The sequence below is a fragment of the Cavia porcellus genome, unplaced genomic scaffold (assembly GCF_034190915.1).
Source record: "Cavia porcellus strain 051 isolate PalLab524CR breed Dunkin Hartley unplaced genomic scaffold, mCavPor4.1 scaffold_25, whole genome shotgun sequence".
NCBI lineage: Eukaryota > Metazoa > Chordata > Mammalia > Rodentia > Caviidae > Cavia > Cavia porcellus.
Window position 1 is genome coordinate 25,841,577 of NW_026947508.1, and position 20,001 is coordinate 25,861,577.

At 43.5% G+C, this 20,001-nt stretch overlaps 1 protein-coding gene across 5 annotated transcripts in view; it reads right to left on the reverse strand.

Annotated features, from left to right (window-relative positions):
* The window catches only part of Csmd2 (CUB and Sushi multiple domains 2), a 566,560-nt gene that overhangs the window by 9,955 nt on the left and 536,604 nt on the right, over nt 1–20,001 (reverse strand). For 3 of the 5 annotated variants that reach the window (XM_063236033.1, XM_063236032.1, XM_063236030.1), the window contains 10 exons: nt 19,563–19,736; nt 15,443–15,625; nt 11,378–11,554; nt 10,035–10,214; nt 9,496–9,669; nt 6,961–7,134; nt 6,576–6,649; nt 4,632–4,743; nt 3,987–4,166; nt 874–939 (listed from right to left, as the gene is read on the reverse strand). In XM_063236033.1, the coding sequence (XP_063092103.1) occupies nt 874–939; nt 3,987–4,166; nt 4,632–4,743; nt 6,576–6,649; nt 6,961–7,134; nt 9,496–9,669; nt 10,035–10,214; nt 11,378–11,554; nt 15,443–15,625; nt 19,563–19,736 (1,494 nt within the window). Of the gene's footprint in view, nt 1–873; nt 940–3,986; nt 4,167–4,631; nt 4,744–6,575; nt 6,650–6,960; nt 7,135–9,495; nt 9,670–10,034; nt 10,215–11,377; nt 11,555–15,442; nt 15,626–19,562; nt 19,737–20,001 lie in introns of those variants that run through there. The other 2 variants (XM_063236031.1, XM_063236036.1) reach the window with 2 other exon arrangements.

Sequence of the window (20,001 nt, forward strand, 5' to 3'; positions counted from 1 at the left end):
GATGCCAATCCAGTCTTGTTTTCCATTTAATACCCATGCAAATGTGGTGCTGTTGTGTGGATTTGAAATGTCCCCCAAAGGTCCATGTGTAAATGCTTTGTTCCAAGTGTGGCACTACTGGGAGACAGTGGAAACTTTAGGAGGTATAGCTGGGGGTTTAAGGTCACTGGGGACATGGCCTTGAAGAGGATTGTGGGACCCTGGTCCTTCTTCTTATCGCTTTCTTTCATACCGATTACTAGCTGTGCGGGTTTCCTCCAGCACATGCTCTCACCATGAAGTGCTGCCTCACCTTAGATCCAAAAGTAATGGGGCCAACCAGTTATGGACTCACCTCCAAAGGCATGATGCAAAGTGAATCTTTTTCTCTTCATAAACTGATTATCTCAGGTGTTTGTCATAGTAATAGAAAGCTAACTAGCACGTCATAAAAAAATAGAAGGCCCCCAAAAGAATGGGATAGTCTATAATAATTTTGCATTGGTCATGGTACACCTTTCATTCTATGTCCAGTTCTAGATGTGATACTGAAAGAGTCAATACCTGTTTTAAAGAAGTAACCATTTCTAGGGAGCTCTTGGGCAGGACCTGCATCCTTTCTGCACAAGCACTTTATCACTGGTTGCAAAATTCTGAGCTCAGGACATGTTTCTGGGTGGCCCTGGCTTACCCCTGTGGGTGAGGTTTCTGCTTCCTTGAGACTAACTTCCTCCTGAAGGCTGCTTGGGTAGGAAGGTGCGAAAGCAAATAGACTTGAGTCTGTCGATGGTCTTCATGCCCTTCCTCCAGTCACTCAGCAATCCATGTGTATGTTTCTGGCTAAGGGATGGGAACAATACCAATTTTTTGAGCCAACAATCAGACCATACATACCCAAGGGTTGGGCAAGTGGTGGCTCTCGGACAGTGTTGATGGGTCTCCCACTGGGCCGGACCTCTGCTGGGGAAAGAGAATGGAAGGAAACAGGGTCAGCGTCTGATTCACGCTCTCTTGGAAAGGTAATGGCTGCCTCACATTAGGTCACTGGGTTCTCTGACATCTTGCTTTGGACTTATCTTCTTAGACCTGGCAGGACATGAATTATTTTGATGATCTGATGGTGTTATAGGCCTGTCTCAGAATAATAAAATACAAAGCAGTCTATCAGTCCAATTATATTATGTGCATTTTGCCAGTTATAGTTATTGCGATATTAAACAAGGCATTGGGATATAGTCATATACATGATTCTTTATTAATGCATTAAGTAACAGAATAATGGGATCTACCATAACCTTAGAGTAGACAGGAGAAAAAAATGAAGATAGAATTAATGTATGATCCATCAAGCCCACTACTGGGAATGTGGCCACAGGACTTGAAATTAGTATGTTGAAGAGATGTCTATACTTTGATGTTCATTGCAACATCTTTTCATGGTAGCCAAGATATGGAATCAACCCATTTGCTCATCATTTGTATTTACACACAAACATGCACACACACACACACATAAACACACTCACACACATACAGAAGTACTAATCACAAGAAGGAAGTCCTATCCATATTAAATGAAATAAGGTAGGCACAGAAAGTCAAATACTTCATGAGCTCATATTTATTGGAATCTAAAAAAGCCAAACCCATAGGCCCAGAAAGCAGAATGGTGGTGATCAGGGTGTGGGGCAGGGAGGAGGCTGCATTGGGAAGAGTTTGGTCACGGATACAAAATTTCACGTAGACAGGAGGAACAAGTTTAACAATTTATTGTGTTAGTAAAGTTAATAATTTATTGTGTGCTTGGAAACTGCTGAGAGATTTTAAGTGTTTTTGTGGAAAAAACGATAGTAATGTGAGGCAGTGGACATGTTTATTAGCTTGATTTAACTATTCTGCTGCAATGCATACATTAAAAGAAAACATGAGACACCACTTTACATCTGCCCAAGATCAATACACACAAAAAGATGGACAGTAACAAGGCAGGCAAGTATTCAAAAGAACTGGAACCCTGGGGCATGGCTGGTGGGAAGGTAAAACGCTGCCAGCATTTTGGAAAAGTCTGGAAGCTCCCCAACATGTTACACATGGAGATACTATTCCACTCCTAGATACACCCCCAAGAGAACAGGGAACACATCCACACCAAATACATACAAGTATGTTCACACCACCTTTACTTATACCAGCTGAAAGTGGAAACAACTCCACTGTCTAACAGTGGATGACTTGATTAACAAAATGTGCTATGTCCGTGTGCTGGAGTATTACTGGGCCATAAAATGAGTGAAACTCTTATGCCAGCTGAAGCATGGATGAGTCTTTAAAACATTATGTCAAATGAAATAAACGACACAAAAAGACAAATAGCGTATGACTTCCAAAATGAGGGCCTTACAACACAAAATTTGATGGAGACAGATGGTATAATAGAGATTACCCTAGCTAAGGAAAAAGAGAAATGGGATGGTACTGTTTCATGGATATAGAGTTTCTGTTAAGAATGATGATAGTGGTGATAAGTGTATGATACTGAATGCACCAATGCCACTGAATGTCCAGTTATATTACGTATATTTGCCACAATAAAAATAATGAATGTACTTTTAAAAGAATCTTACAACACTATCACATGTGGAAAACACATAGACATGATAAATGTTTGAAGAAATAGAAATTTCTCGGATTTGGTCATTACACATTGTCATTCTGTGCCTCCGAAATATGTACAAAAATGTGTTAATTAGGATATTTTAAATAAAAAATGTAATCACTACATACTGCAGACATTCACTAATAAAGATAAAACTGAAATAACTGTAAACAGAAAAAATTTTAAAAATATTTATAGAAATAAAATTTATAATAATTCATACCATGAAAATAAGACATTATTAAATTCTACCCCTGATCAAGGCTTTGGCCATGAAATCTTCTCTGTGTTTGAAAGGCAGGATGGAAAAGTTGTTAGCAGCTGGAACCCTAAAGTTAGAGTGCCACAGTTTAGATCAGTGGTGGTAAATCTATGACATGTGCGCTGCAGGAGGCTTTTGTATCGCCAAAAGCTCTGAAAGGTTCACCGTCACTGTCTAGACCTTCAGCTCTTTCTTTTGTACCAGCTGGTGCATAATTTCTCTGTGTCTCAGTTTCCTTATATGTTAGAGTTACAATAGCACCTTCGTGAGGGGATGCTCATGAGGACCAGTGAGTCAATACAAAGTGCTTAGAACAACCAGGTGCATATGAGGAGGGCGGCTCGTGTCACAGAGAGCTCAATGCTATTTCAGTGCCAGATTAAAGATGGGACACAGACATCACCTTTTACTTGAGCCCCAACCCTCTACCGTCTCATTCCCCCAGCACTCAGTGCATCTCTGTGCTCCTGAAGGTACTGTTCCATCTGTGACTGTAGAGATCTCTGCAGCTGAGCACCAGTTCCTTTAGGGTAGGATGGTGTCTTCCACCTCCAGAATACCCCTGCCCAGGACAGGGACCATGTGCCACACAAATAGTGACTGAATGAGCAAAGAACAGGGGGAGGAAATGACAATTTTTTAAAGAGGTAGACATGTTTCCCTGGGTTTGTACATTACACAATGTATATGTATATCGAAACATACTGTGGGACCCCTTAAAAACACACAATTTTTCTGTTAAAGAAAAAGAGAGGGAGGAGAGTCTGGAATGGCCTGGGTGGGCACTGATTATGCAAGGTTTTGAATAACCAGAGCACATGCTGTGCTCTCCAGTTTGATGGAGGAGGGAGCTTCCCTCTGCCGATGTGTTCTCCCAAGAGTGTGCTTCAGTGAGATGACAAAGGTGAAATTTGGGATGCATTTGGCAGGGGCCCCTTACACAGCCTTGGTTTGTTTCCTGGAGATTTAACACCTCAGAAGCAAGGTTCAGCTCCTAGAAACCCCACTGTCAGTTCCTTTGGCCCTCTTACAGCCCATGCTCATGTCCCTCTGGCCTCTGCATATAGTGGCTCCTATGGCCTCACTCACCCAGGCAGATGGGTGGTTTGCCTGTCCAGCTGCCGTCTGCTTTGCAGGTGCGGTGCTCGGAGCCACCCTTGAGGGAGAAGCCCTCTTGGCAGGAGTAGATGAGTGTGTAGCCCATGGAGGGCAAGTCCAGGGCCCCGACATTGGCATGGGTTGGCGTCTCTGGCTGCTTGCAGTGGTGAGCTGAGCAAGAAAAAAGACCTCGTTAGACCTGAGGAGATGAGTCTTCGTGGCCTTTTCCATCATCCCGTTTCTAGATGGAACATTCCCTTCCTCCCTTGCTAGTCTCTTTCATTCTCTCCCCAGGCTGCTTCCTGAATGTCATGTGGCTCTCTAAGCCTGTAGCACTTTGTCTGAGGGAAGATGCAGTGACCATGGTCAAAGCCTGAAATCGCCACCTGAGTCTTGCCCTTGTAGTTGTTTTTGCTGCCAATGGATAATTCACTAGATAGTTTTTTACTTGGTAAGGTATAGGAATTGCCTTCAAATTCCAGAAAGGCTTTGAGGTGCCAAAGAATGAGGCAGCCCAAAGGAATAAAGACTCAAAAGAGATCAGTATCTATCTAGATGAAGGTGGTGAGCATTCCAGCACATGCTGGTTGCCCCTCTGGGGTAGGAGGGTATAGGCAAAGTCTGAAGTGTACTCACGGACACAGTCCGGTGGGGTGCCACTCCAGGTCAGGTTGGGAAGACAGGTCCTGGTGGTGGAGCCCTGAAGCAAGTAACCTTTCTGACAACGGAAGAGAACTGTGCTTCCAACCTGCAGCAAGGATGGAAGAGGCCAGCATCACCCTGTATCCAGCGACACTTCCCAACTCTGTCCCATGGCCACTTATTTCCCATGTCTCAACTTATAATAGTGCCTCGGGTTGCAATGAAAAGCTTCTCTGCCTGATTAAACCTTATTGATCCTTTGGGCAGCCAGTATCATACCTCTTTCACAAGGCTTATCTAGTACTCTGAGCTAGATCAGTGTTCTGATCACACAATTGTGGTAGACAGAATCAGGAGACTAGATCTGATTTCTAAACCTTAGTCTTCCTAAATGTAAAGAGAGATGGCCGTTGTGTCACACTAGTCAGAAATGTCATGACACTCAAATGCCATAGTGGAGCCGAAAGCATTTTATATAGCATGATCATCTGTGCAAAATCAAATTTCACTTGAGTGTGTCATCTTCTTTTATAAAACTGCAAGTTCTCCAAGGATAGGAGACCAGCTTTTCTTACAGACGTGGCCCCGGAAACTGAGGCTGTCTTTATAGGTATCAGCTGGACACAAATGCCACTCTCCCTCTCATCTCCCTCTGCTTGGTTGTGTTCCTCATCTCTACCCCCAACAGCCCCTTACTGTCCACTCCATATTGCTACACCCACCAGTTTCATCTCTCTCTCCCCTAGACAGCTGGTTTAATGTGCCCAGGTCAGTTCCCAACATTGCAAGTTGGACTTCACTCCTTCCCAGCTCAAACGCTCATGCATCTCTCTAATGTATGGAAGCACATTCACATGTAATATAAAACTCTTACATTTGTACTCCTTTCTTCCACGCCCAACATGTTTAGATTTCATCATGTGATTCAGTAAATGGCACCTTTATCCACCCAGTTGCTCAGATCAAAACCTTCATGTCATGTTTGATTCTTTCAGCCCTCAATCCAACCTTTCACTGTTCTCTTAGTTCTAGGGAAGAGCTCTGCGTACAGAGTAGACCTGGAGGCCCACTTCTCTCTGCCCTCACTGCCGTTGCCTTCACAGAAAACCACCCTTGTCTTTTACTCAAGTCACGACAACACTGTCTTACCTGTCTAAGAGCTTCTCTCTTCAACCCTTCTGTTCTCCATCTGTGACTCAGCAGTTGGAGTGGTATTTCAAAGGATGAATTCAGTGTCATTTAAACTAAAACCCAAAATGCTTACATTGGCCTCAGGACCCTGCATGAACCTGGCCCGTGCTTTCCTCTTTGCAAAAATCATTATATGACCTCTGATGCATACAAATGGATATAGTGACACCTAGAGATAGTAATGTAATAATAAAATGAGCACCTTAAGTGGAAGGTGCTGTGTGGCATAAAGACTGGGATATTATGGGATGGACTGTATGTGATCCTGTCCTGATCCAATTCTCAGCTCCTCTCAGTAGTAACCACCATCCTGAAGTTTGTGTTTTCAATTTCTCTGCTTTGTTAGAAAATAATTCTGTCACATATGCATACTTGTTCTCTAAACAGTTTAATAACTTTTTACTGGTTTTAATCTTTTTATCTAAACTCATTACCTAAATTCAATAGTATGCTTCTAAGATTCATCTTGAAATGTAGAGCTAGAGTTTTTAAATTTTCACTCCTGTATAATAATTTTTTTTTGCTTCCTTCATGACATGTGCAAGAGTATCTCTGGGCCATGTTTCCAGGAGTGGGACTTGGGTGTCCCGGTGTGTGAATGCTGAACCTAAGGAATCGTGCCAAGGTGCTTCCACTAGGCCCCTTCCCTTTTATCCTGTCCTCATGAATATCCCTGGGTCTTCTGACACTGAGAGTGACAGAAAGGGACAGGAGGGAAGAAGGATCCATCTGGGATGATCTCATTACCTGGTAGCCCTGGGAATTGTTCTGTATCCCGAACTGTGGCACGCCAGGATCAGCACACATGGTTAGCATTGGATCTGGATGGGCAAAACAAAGAGGCAGACCCCATGGTCACTGGCATATTCACTACCTCCTCTCACCGATTGATAGATGTGGGACAGAAAACAGAGCACTGGCCTGATGCCCCACCTTCTACAACTGTCATTGGTCTCTGAGCTGGCCATTCCATTCCCCAAGCGCCTAAGCTCTGGTTGCTCCATGGAGCTCGGAGCATGAGACTCACTCTCTATTGCAGATGAGACCATCAAAGACCAGGAAGGGACACCATCACCTCAGTCCGCAGAAGTCACCTACCAGCCAAGACACTCATGCCTCAAATTCCACTCACCTATGCAGCTGGGCTGTGTGCCACTCCATGTGCCATCTGACTGGCAAAACCTCCGTGGAGAGCCCACCAGTACCAGAGGGGGGTGGCAGGAGTAGGACACAGATGACCTGTAGGAGAAGCCTCGGTCCTCTCTCCTCCCATGAGGTGGAACCCCAGGATCTCCACAGAACACAGCTGGAGAGACACAGGGAGGAAGGAGGGTCCAAGTTGTTTCCCAGAAGCCACTCTTTCCTACTCCACCCTTGCTTTTGTTCCTTGTTCTGATTTTCTCCAGGTTCCACTTTGAACTCTGGAAACTGGGGCAACCCCAGTAAGCAGTTAAGAGCTTCTGCCTCATTACTGCAGCAGCTGATAGGAGCTTCCTCTTCTTTCCCCTGCACAGAGTTTAGTTATCATCCGCCATGGACTAACATTTCAAGAAGTTTAGAACATTGAGGGGTACTTGGGGTGCAGCTCAGAGGCAGGGAATGTGCTCAGCATGCTTGAGGCTTTGAGTTCAATCCCCAGCAGGGACTACAACAAACAGAGAACACTGAGGAAAAATAAGCTACAGGGGCTGGGGGTTTAGCTCAGCGGTGTAAGTGCCTGCCTGCAAGCACCAGGTTGTGAGTTCAATCCCCGGTACCACCCCCTCCCCTGCAAAAAACTAAACCTAAACCCAAAACCAAAACAAGCACACAAACAAAACCAAAAACAAGCTACAATCCCATTTTCTAAAACTTTCCCCCCATTTCATGTATATTCCATTCTAGTATTCTCCAGTTGTGAATACACTTGTGTCCATATGCTCATTCACTTAATATTATCTAGCAAATATTTTCTATGTTTATAACACCATTCTCAAAAGCTGGCTGTTGTCAATTTTGTGATGAATGGCTGTACTGCAATTACATTTATGCACAAAGCCTTTTTTAATTATAAAGTTACATGTAATTTTTCCTTCACAGGTATAAAATTCTTAGGAGAAATTTCTAGGAGTAGACTTCAAAGTTCTTATCTTCAAAGTCTTTATTTTCAAAAATTTCTCAGCTGTCTACGTGTGGTGTCACGATGTACTGTGGTGGGTAGTGTGAATGTATCCATGTCTCTCTGCTCATGTTAAAATTAGAGTGCATTATCAAAAGTCATGACTAAAGGCAAAGCTTTCAGGACATCACTGTAAGCATCATATTTTGCCATATGTCAGCATGTGTGTGTGCATGTGCTCATACACACGCAGGTGTGTATGAGCATGTGAAGGAGCATGCATATGTGTACATAAAACCTTGAAGGAAGCTGGACTAGCCTGTGTTCTGGAAGCTGGGAATCTGGGTTGAACAGTCAGATGTCAGTCAAAAGCCAAGTTAATCAAAGTCATTGTTTCTGGGAAGAAGCAACTTAAGTAACACAATATCCCAGTGGCTGACAAAGAAACAGCAACTCCGCCATTCGAACCAGCAATGCAAATTAGAGCCCTGAGATATCTTTAAAAACTCCTCAGGTTAATAAACATTCAATATTTGTAACATCAGTTGTTGATGAGGGTGTAAGTGAAGAAACATTCTCATAGCTGCTGGTAGGAATGTAACTTGGAAGGCCCTTCCTAGAAGGCAGTTCAGGAACACACATTAGGACGTACAGGTGCCTGCCTGTTGGCCCAGCATTCTCATTCCTAGGTCTTTACCACAAGAGCAAAGATACTTTTCAGGGATACTTATTGCAGAAACCTTTCCAACATGATTACATTGGAGATAACTTAAGTTCATCACAAATGAATAGCAAGCAAATTGTGGTTTATACAACAAGGGAATTCTTTAAAATCATGAAACACGGTATGTAGATGAGTATGTATTATAGAGACAGAGTCTGTAGAAAGACTGTGGTGGCTTGTCAATGAACACAAGTTATAAAATACTGTGTGCAGTGTAATCCAGTTATAGAAATTTGTATATAGGGGCTGGGGATTTAGGTCAGCGGCATAAGTGCCTGCCATGCAATCAGGTGGTCCTGAGTTTGATCCCCGGTACCGATAAAAAGGAAAAAGACAAAAAAAAAAAAAAAAAAAAAGAAAGAAATTTGTATACATATCCTATACATGCGAAAAAGTCTCATGCCTCAGTAAGTGAAAAGTCCTTAAATGGGTTTAGGACTCTTACGAACACCAGAAAATTGTGGGCTCCCAGAAGTCTCTCTAGTATGGGACATTTCCCCAAAGACAAGCTAGTTTTATTCCTAATTGTCCCCAGATCTTGGGTACCATCTCATCTAGGCAAAAGCCCCTCAGGTATTTCTTGAAACACCTCTTTGTCTCTGGCTTAATTTCTTCCTCTGTGTCTCTAGCCACTGTTCCAACCAGAGCTCAGTAAAGATTCAATACGGTCATGCTCTTTAAAACTTTCTTTCTCTCTAACATGTCTTTGACAAACCTCTTCCCTGATTTTGGAGTGGGCGATATTCATGTCAGGCTTTCCAGAGAGCTGACGTCAGGCTTTCTGAGGAGGGAATTTGGGGAGGTATCTCAGAGGGCCTGGGCCTGGGCCCTCATGAGCCACTCACGGAAACACTGAGGCAGCTCCCCGGTCCAGGATCCGTTTCCTTCACAGGTGAGCACGGCAGGCAGGGAGAGCTGGTAACCCTCCAGGCAGGCGTAGGTCACACTTGAGCCCCACATGAAATCAGACCCCAGCACTTTCCCATTGGGGATGAGCTGAGGTGGCCTGCACATGATAGCTGTGGAGGAGGTCAGAGCAGGCTGAGTGCTGGTATTGTCCTGGGGAAACCAAATGCTGTCACCTACACGGGCTACTCTGTTCCCAGCTGGGAGCCTGAGCTGTGGGAAGTCTGATACTTTTGTAACTTACAATGCCTCCTCTCAAGTGTGACAGTCCTGTCCTCCCTAGCCCCCCAATGTCTGAAGCCCAGGCCTTCCAACGGTTCCTTCTGAGCTGATATTCAGGACCAGTCCTCACCTTGTACACCCCCTGGTAACACATTAGGGTGCCCTGTCACCTCTTCCCTTCTGGATATTCAAGGCCCATGTCCCACCTGTATATCTTCTCTGGCCCTCTGTTCATAGCTTCAGCCCTCAGACGCACCTTTGCAGACTGGCTTGGTACCATTCCACGTCCGGTCCTTTGTGCAGCTCAGCACAGACACCCGGTGTGACTCCATCATGTAGCCAGGGACACACTGGTATGTTACAGTTTTGTTGTATCTGAAGTCATTGCCCAGACGGAGGCCATTGGCTGGAATCCCAGGGTCACCACAGTTTATGACTAGAATAAGAGTTATAGTGTTATTTGCACCTATTTCTCAGAATTCCAGTACCATCTCTGTCACTCCCTGTAAATGTCCAGGAAGAAAATGGTCACATCAGGGGTGCTCTGTGCTTCAGAAGCTTCCAGGTGGTCATCGCTCATCCCAAAGGCTATTAGATTAAGTCTTTCTGCATGGACCTTGAACATACCTGCTGTCCATACCCATAGCATCCTATGTACACCAGGAAATTGGGCTATGATGACCATTTCTATTATTAACAGACACCCCCTCCAAGGAAGTAGGCATAAGGTTCTCTTCCTAATGAGGCTGATGCCCAGGGAGTGGAGGCTTTCCAGATTTAAGTGTCTAAGATGTGGTTATAGACCACATAAGACAGTTTGCTTAGGGATACATTTTATAACCTGCTGTTCTCTGTAGGGGACCTTGTTGGCCAAACAGCCTGAATGCAGAGTCTTACAATCCATGCAATGATCATTCCTCTGTTACAGACTCAAGAGAAGGCAGGTTTGGTGGGTGAACTGTGGTGTCAGAACAAAAGTGAACCTGATACAAGAGGTCACATGAATTTGCAAATATAGATTGGACTTTGAAAGACAGAATATTATCAGATTACCCTATCCTTTTTTTCCTCCATCTGGGCTCCACAGTGGAAGAGTTCAAGGTTTCCTTGAGAGGACCAAGAAAGGGGAACTGTGAGGCTACAATGTTGGGGAGCCAAGCCAGGGTGGTGATGGGTTCGAGAAAGAGGAAAAGGTAAAAAAGATGGTTGATGGTGGCTGCTTTCAAGTGGAAAGAGAATAAGTCTGTCCGGGGTTTTGCTCTAAAAAACAAGCAAACAAGTACCCAATAAACTGGTTAGAGCCTGGGAAATGGTCAATATATCTTCTCAACCATTCCATATCCAAGACAGGGGACACAGTCGCTATTTAATGGGATCGTAGAGAGAATCAAATGATATATGGAAATGAAAAAAAGGACTTAACTTTGTGGCTGCCACTTGTTCAGTGAGTAGAAGTTATGTGTGTGCCCTTATTCAGGCACAAGTCCCCTCTACTCCAGCTAGCTCTCCCAGGCTCCTCTGGACAGCCTTCTTTGACAATAGAGGCCACCCTGCCTGGGGCACCATTTACCACGGAGCCCAGCAAGCCTGAGGTCTCACCTGTGCACTCAGGGTCACTGCCTGTCCAGGTGCCATTCACAGAGCAATGTCGGCTGAGCAGGCCGGTGGCGTAGTAGCCTTCCCGACACTCGTAGACAATGGAGCTGGAGAAAACCAGGCCATCACTGAACAGAACTCGGGCGTTGCTTGGAGTCCCGGGGTTGCCACAAGAGATTACTAGGAAACCAGAAGAGCATATTATTCAGACATTGGTGGGTGCCACCTTGGGGACTGAGAACTTCCCAGAGCTGGAACCCCACATTCCATGGAAGGACCTTGTGGATGAAGAAGGCCTCATGATGCTTTCATACCTGATCATTCCACCTTTAGAAGGCAGAGGCCTGTGTTACCTTTCTTTTATTTCTAAAACCTTCTGTACTTTTAAAGAAAAAAGACTACATTTTTATCATCACACCTAAAATTTTAAATACTTCCTTAATATTCAATCATTAATTAATTTTCCTTAATGCTCTTTCTTCTTTTTCTTAGAGTTAATTTTACAAAATATTGAGCTTCCTTTTGGCACTTATATTAATTTTACAAAACATTGGGTTTTATTGTACATTTATATGCATTTGTATAAACTATATTTTTTTTATCGTTGATTTGTTTGAATCAGGATCTCAATATGGTCCATATTTGACATTTGCTTGGCACCTTGCTATGCAGTTGGATCTGGAGGTTGCTGTTCCTCTGCTCTGATTTATTGCAGAAATCAGGGCATTTATTCAGCAGTACCTCCCACTCTCTGGATTTTGCTAACAGCATCAAAAGAGATAGGGTTTCACAAGTTCCTCTGTCTCATCTAATTGCTGTATTACTTTTTGGCAAGGAGGTTTTTAAGTGATCTTACAGCTCTCCCGTTGCATTGGATTGAGAGGCACAGATTGTCTGGTTGTGTTCTGGTTCATGATACTGAGGCTGATGCACAGTCTGGGTTGGCTTGCCTAATCTGGCATTACAAGGGCCTCATTCATTTTTACTTAATAGTTGTAGCAGCAATAGATGTTGAACAGATTCATGACTGTATTGGAGATCAGAAAATGGCATTATTCTATCATTTTTTCGCATAAATTGAGTTCTTTATTAAAGAAGTTTCCTAGCATCATATATTTGCATACTATAAAATGCAGTTCATATAGAAGGTGAGTAATACTTATTCTTTTTTTAATGACATAAAATAAATTTGTTCCTTAATCAGTTCTACTAATGGCCAAAGAGTATATTTAGAAATTATTTTGAACTCAGGGATTTAAATTTATTTAGTATGTTGCCACCCATTGCTATTCTCTTTATCAAGATCACATTATCCCATTGTTAGCCAACCGGTGCAACTTTGAGTTGGATCCTGAGGTCTTTCACACGACGTAAGTTATCTTTGATAGATTTCTTGCTGGATAAGATATGCCGCATTTATTTGTATATTTCTTGCCCTGGCCCTAGAATCTACCATTTTCCAAGAGCCTGGCTCCTTCTAATGGAGAATGGATTTTCAGATCACAATCTGAGTAGTAAGTGTATTCACTACTACTGAATAGTTAGTGACCCTACACTTTCAAAGTGGCTAAAGCTAGGACCATAACTTTTTATTTTAAACTGAAAATATGTTATGAATTTGGAATGAGACTGCCAGTCCAAATTTAAAATTAAGGGTTTTCCTTTAACTTCTTTATTTTTCTACTACAGCTATAGCTCTTTTTACTAAAAAATCTTGGTTCTTACTAACAGTATTTATATTTATTTTATCCATATGCTTTGTGATATTTGATATGTGATATTTGATATGTAGTAGTTTCAGAATCATAATGTTAATATTGTTACAGTATGATGGCTAAAAACAATTTTAAGATTTCTTTGCAATTCCCTTGATCTTTTGGATAATGTCATTTTTCTCAAGGTAGCTAACACAATGTTCTGGGTTATTAAATTACCGAGTTGGTACATGGTTAGTTAGGTTCACTTGTTTCCATTAGGCTTTTGACATTTAAAGAGTGAATGTCTGTTAAAACTTAATTTAATTTTGTAAGTATATACAACATTTATGTGAGCTCAAAGTGAAATCTAGAAATGATTCCCATATAATTGGCACAACAGGCTCCACCATTCATTCATCAATCAAATATTTGTGCTGCCTAGTGCCCAGAAGGCAACAATGAACAGGTTATGTTCCCTGTCTATGAGGATCCTCTGTTCATAAGAAATCAACTATTAAACACAATGAAGAAAATATGACATAGTACATCTTAAATGTGAAGGGGAAAAAGCACTAAGGAGAACATATTGGGGCTGGAGACATGAATGTGAGTAGACCTTCTAAGGAGAATTAAGAACTTGTCAAGAGAAAGCATAAACGCTGTATGTCTTTAAGTCTCTCTATCCCTCCCTTTCTCCCCTTCTCTAAACATTTGCTTTCACAGCCAGACTCTGAGCTGGTAACTGATTTCATCCCAGGACCTGGATGTCATCCAAGAAGATGCCACGGGGATGTTTATGAACGCACCAACTTCTCCTTTTGCTATACACTTTCCCATGTCCAAAAACCTCTCTTAGCAAGCCTACAAAATTCTACCAGAATCAGTTTTGCAAACAGCACTTGCAGAGAAGCAGGACTTTGCGCAGACTAGTGGGAGGGGCTCTGATTCCAGCTGTCTCATTTCCTGGGCGGTGTTCCCTGAGCACAGACCAGGATGTTTCCCCTTGCTGGGCAGGACAGTGCCCCAATCTCAGTTTCCACCAGGCTGCTCTCAGAAAAATTGCCTCTTGCCCCTCCAGCTCGCTTCCCCCTGGGACTAATTGCCTGGTGATTCTTTGGTGTTATGAGGGCTTAGGAGCCATTGGTCCTATCACTTTCTCACTATCTGCTACTCTATGCATAAACCTGCTCACTCCTGCTCAGAGTAGATGCCAAGACCCATCATGGCCACTGCCTTGGTCTCATCATTTCTCTTGCTATTTTCTGCTGATGTCTGGTTGCCTGGCCAAACTCCAGTCCTAAACCCAGTGGACCGTCTATACCTGCATCTCTGCAGCAAAACACAATTGAACAGGCAGGCCTTGAGATGATTGTTCTGGCTTTGAATTACTGATCCTTAAATCGTCCTCAGTGCTGTCCAACAATGACATCCTTCTCTATTTCATTTCCATTACTGCGCTAGATGACTATTTCTTATCGTCTTCTCCCTCTTCCGCATATTCTCATGTAATCTTATCCCTGACTGTTAGAAATGTGTGGGAAAATATAATTTCCCCCATTGGTGCTGCTTCACAAGAAACCACTGAGGATCTAGACTATTTTTAAAGAGTTTTAAAAACATTGCTTTTGAAGTCTTTTGGCGCTTTGAATATTTGTTTAACATAGTTTCTTCCCTTAGACCATAACTTCTGATGGAAAAAGGGATATGTCTTATTTTGTGCAAGATACCATAATACGACATTACATCCTGGCTGGCTATGGACAGCAAATATTTACTCTTATGGTTCTAGAGCCTGGAAAGTTTGAAATGGGGGATTTACAGATGCAGTGCCTAGCAAAAGCCTATTATCTTGTTTGTAGATAGTGTCTTCTTGTTCTGTTCTCCCACTGGCGGACAGAGAAAAGAGCTCTTTTCTGGGGTCTCATTGATGTTGTCTCTTATGAGAGCTCTGATCTCATGACATAACCATCTCTTAATGCTACTATTTTGGTGATTAGGTTTTGATGTATGAATTTTGGAGAGAGACAAACATACATACCACAACAATGTGTCTGTCTTGGTCACCATTATGTCCCAAGGACACAACACAGCATTTGACACATAATTGTTGAATGAAACTGTATGAGAAATGAGTGAATTCATGGGCCAAATGTAGCTTTTTCTTATATTCCTTTTTTAGGTGAGGGTGGGAATACATATGTTCATCCTGGATTACTAATGAAGACGAATGTGGGCTATCTGCTGAGGTCTGCGATCCATCAGACCACAGATTTGAGCAGGACCATGGGTTTTCTTTGTGAGGCAGGTCGGGGAGGGGAGGAGGGTGCTGGGGCTGGGGAAAGGGAAGAAGCAGAATGGTCACATACATTACCTCCACACTCAGGCTGTGTGCCGCTCCAGGAGCCGTTTGCTTGGCAGGTTCGTTCCGATGATCCCCGAAGCACGTGGCCAGCCTCACAGCTGAAGCGCATCAGACAGCCTGGAACAAAGCTGTCACCCAGACGGATACCATGGGCTGGGATCCCGGGGTCACCACACACACTTGAGCTGGTTCCTGTGGAACAGAACCAAACAATCCCTGCAGTTTTTGCAAATAAGGAATGGAGCAGATAGCCAGAGGAAGAGATGGGACCGTTGTTACGGGGAAGCAGCGGTCCCGATGGATGAGGAGGGCCACAGCTGACTGTGTGTCCAGCTTATGGTACCCCGACAGGCTCTGCCTCACTGTCAGTCGTCAGAGGCTACTAAGATGGGAGGTCCTGGGGGAAGTCCTGGGACACACAGGGAAAGGAAAGCAAGAAAGCAGAGGAAGGGCTCCGAGGCACAAAGTGTACCCTAGTTCTTAGGCCTGTGCTAGTCTGCGATTCCAGTGGTCCAGCCCGGCCACACATCCTCTTCCTCCCTTTACCTCCTCCCCACCAATAACTGTTGATCCCCTGGCTCCAAATCCATTCTCAATGCTACTGTCTTGGCTTAGACGCTCAGACACTCACTCATTCTTTTGCCTGAATGATTGCAAGTCTCCCGACTAATGTCTCTTCCTAAACTTTCTCTCCCTGTATCCTTCAGTCTGAAAATGAACAACCACTGACTGTCTGATTTTGTTTCTTTTCTGCAGAAACAACTCGACTGGCTTCCCAGTGCTGACAGGAGAAAGTCTAAACTGCTTAGCATCACTTTTTCTTCTCAACAACTGAGCTTGACCTCGTCCTGGACATGCATTTATGTATCTTCCATTAATTTTTAAAAATTTTTTATTTTATTTTTAACTGACAAGAGGAGTGCTATACATTTATGGAGTACAGTAATATATCTATATCTATATCTATATCTATATCTATATCTATATATATATATATGTATATAATTTCAAAATAGAATGAGAGGGTTTTTAATGTTCTTACCATAAAGAAATGGTAACTATTTGAGGTGGTTGATCCTGGTCCTTTAGTAAGGATTCCCTACTCATAGAGTATGCATATATATATGGGCTCTGGATTGAATACTTTTAGGCCTGCTCATTTTATTTTTGCTTTGCTTCCTGCCTTGTGATATATTCCCACATTTACATTGCTTCCAATATTCTGGACACTTACTCCATAGAGTGATAAGGATGAGAGAGAAAGAGAGACAGAGAGACAGAGACAGAGACAGAGACAGAGAGACAGAGACAGAGAGACAGAGACAGAGACAGAGACAGAGACAGAGAGACAGAGACAGAGACAGAGACAGAGAGAGGGGCAGAAGACAGAGCCACAGGACCTAGTGCCTGAAGGAGCCAGCATACTTCATGTACAGAGACAGACAGGGAACACTGGGTGAGGTCAGATCAGGGCCTGAGGACAGGTCTGAGGAAGAGGAAATAAGTAGCAGCTGGGTGAGAAGATAAGACTTCCAACTGCCATGGACTCCATCTCCTCATGAATCCACACATGGGCTCTGCAAACCACAACGTCTGAATGACCCCATTTTGTGGCTGAAGTGAAGGATGTTTCAGTCATGTTTACTCTGCCACTTTCCCTTTATGCTTAATAAAAATCTTCCTGATGTTTATCCTTCCACCCTCTCAGCCATGGAGTTACTTCCTTTTCTAGTCTAGTCTTGAACTGAGAATGTGATGTAGCCTCATCTTCACAAACTGCTCCCCATCGGGGAGGGGAGACTCAATCAACTTTCACCTCAAATATTTGAAAAAAGAGAGCCCATCCCATCTGGCTAGATTCTCAGGAAGTAGTTCATGCAACAGAGAGTTGGGGGTCCCTTGAAGGCAGCCTTGATGGTGAATAGCTCTGACTCCCACTCTGCCTTGCTGACCTCAGAGGGCTCACATTATTCCAAGGTAGTCAGAGGGGTGAAGCTCTGCAGTGCTGGCAGCTTGTGCTGACAGAGAGCCCCCATTTCAGTGTTGGGGCCTTTGCTTCAATGCTACAAGGCAGCAGTCTGCAATCTCCTTGGAACCAGGGACTGGCTTTGTGGATGATGATTTTTTTCATGGACTGGTTTGGGGGTGTGTGGTTTCAGGGTGATTCAAATGCTTTATCTTTATTCTGTACTTTATTTCTACTCTTTTAACATTAGGTTCTCAAAAGTTGTGCACAACCTATATCCCTTGCATATGAGGTTCACAGTAGGGTTTGTGTTCCCATGAGAATTGAATGTCACTGCAAGAGGCAGTGTGGTGATCCTGGAGATGGGCAATGAACTTCTCAAAGTGGTCCTCAAACTTCTGGAATCTCTTCCTGCTGATATGGCCCAGGGGTTGATGCCTCAAGCACTCAGGTGATTTTTATTAAGCATCATATAGGTCCTTGATTGTACTGTGTTATTCATAGTGTTACAGACAGCTAAGTTAGGCAGAAATATTATAGGCAATCAGATAGGGCTGGGCACTCAAAGGAGCCAAAGCGGAAGACCAGAGACCTTGCGACTGCTGGGAAGACAGACACCTCCCGCTCTGGGCCAGACTTCAAACCAAAAGATAAAACAAATGCACTCACATACTTCTTAAGGATAAACATCAGGAATTGATATTCTAAATAGGTTACATCTCCAGGAAGCCAGAAAGAGCCACTGACAGCCCCCTACAGGAAGCGTTGCTTCCCCATTTGATTCCAATTTAATCAATTTTACTTGAACAATTATACTTGTAATCTCATTAGTCGACCACCGTTTTGTCCCATCTCATGCCCACTTTGTGATTTCTCATTTTTCCCCACCTTGGGCCTGCCTCACCTTATGATTTTGCTCTATAAAATCCCTAAAAAAGGTGGGATCCTTGGCAACTCTCTTAGGCCCCCTTCTGTCTCTTTCTCAGACAGAAGCTTTCTTTCCCCCCAATAAATTTATTCTGTTCTTAACCTCCATTGTTCCTAAAATTCATTCTTTGACTTGAGAGAACACAAATTTGTGCTGGACATCTAGCAGGTTGGGGATTTCTTTCCCCTATATCAATAGGACTGGTAGGAAGATGCTGCTACACAAGGAGACATGGTGAGTTTCAGGAAGGAAAGAACTACATTGCCTTTGCCCATTGGTGCAAACTCAGAATTACTTCCTGACCACCTGTTCTTCTCAGCTCTCATTATTTTATTTAAGGAATTTAAAATTCATTCATTCCTTAACATTTATAGAATCCTTTCTAATGCTGTCCCCAGGGGCCTCCAGGAAATAATGAGTTTCCTCAGGATTCTGATCCCCTAAGTGTCTGCCATGTTTGATGGTAATGTCAGAGATAAGACACTGACTAATTATTCAGGATCAAGGATTAATTAGTCTGTAATGCATTTCCCCTAATGATGGAGCCTATGTCCTCTAAAATTTCCTAAATATTGGTAGACAGGCTCATGTTGGATTCTCAAATTGCAAAAAAATCAGCACATATCTTATTGGGAGAAGTCTTCACTTTTGAAAGCTGGGATCTTTGCCTCTAGAAGAGATCTGGCATAAGAAAGTGTAGGGGCTAATTTCAATGCCTAGGTAGGCTCCATGACGAAACTCAAGCTACATGAACAGCTATCTTAGGGGTGACATTCTGAATGGGACCCCTTCTCAGGACCAGGCAAGTTTACCTCATGGAATACAAAGCCATGGGTAATATTTTTTAACCTGGTAGTTTCTTCTGTTGGTGCCCAAGAGCCTGAAACTTGGAAGAAAAGAACAGAGAAGTGGGTTTGGCCTGAGCTGTTAATTCAGGAACTCATGGAATCAAGTGTCTGGATAGGACAATGACCTTAGAGAGTCCTTGTAAAGTTGTGCTCTCCCTAACTGTTTAGTCTCTTGGCTGTGTGGACTTGGCCAGAGCTGACTAAGGGTGTGAACTGGGAGAAGTCCACAATACCTCTTCTAGCTGTGCTTTCTTCCTGGAAGAGAAATGACGAGATCCCAAAGGAGTCCCCTGCTTTTGGTCATCTTTACACCTCCACCTTGGGAGCTTGTCTATTTCCCATCAGCCAGTGTTCCATCAAACCCTCCCTTAATGCCACGTTCCATACCTGAGCAGTGGGGAAGGGAGCCAGTCCAGTGTCCATCCAGCCCACACATACGGGTGGCATTTCCCACCAGAGTCCTCTTGCCAGTGCAGCTGTAACGCACGACTGCCCCTACGGTGTAGCTGTCTCCAAACATCTGGGAGTGAGGTGGGGAGCCTGGATGGCCACAAGACACCACTGTGGGGAAGAATAAACACGTCAGCAAGCTGTGTAGGGACAAATCCTCACTCCACACAAGCTAGGGAACCAGCAGACAGGACATTCATTCCTCACTGTTTCCTGATCTGTGAAGAGAACATCTATGAAGAGAATAATGCAATAATGTTAGTTTGTTCTCTTTCCTGCCTTTGTGCTCACCTCTTCCTGTTTCCTCACTGCAATAGGATGGATCTGGGATGGCTCTGGGCAGAAAGAGGGTTCACATAGTACAAATAAGACAAAA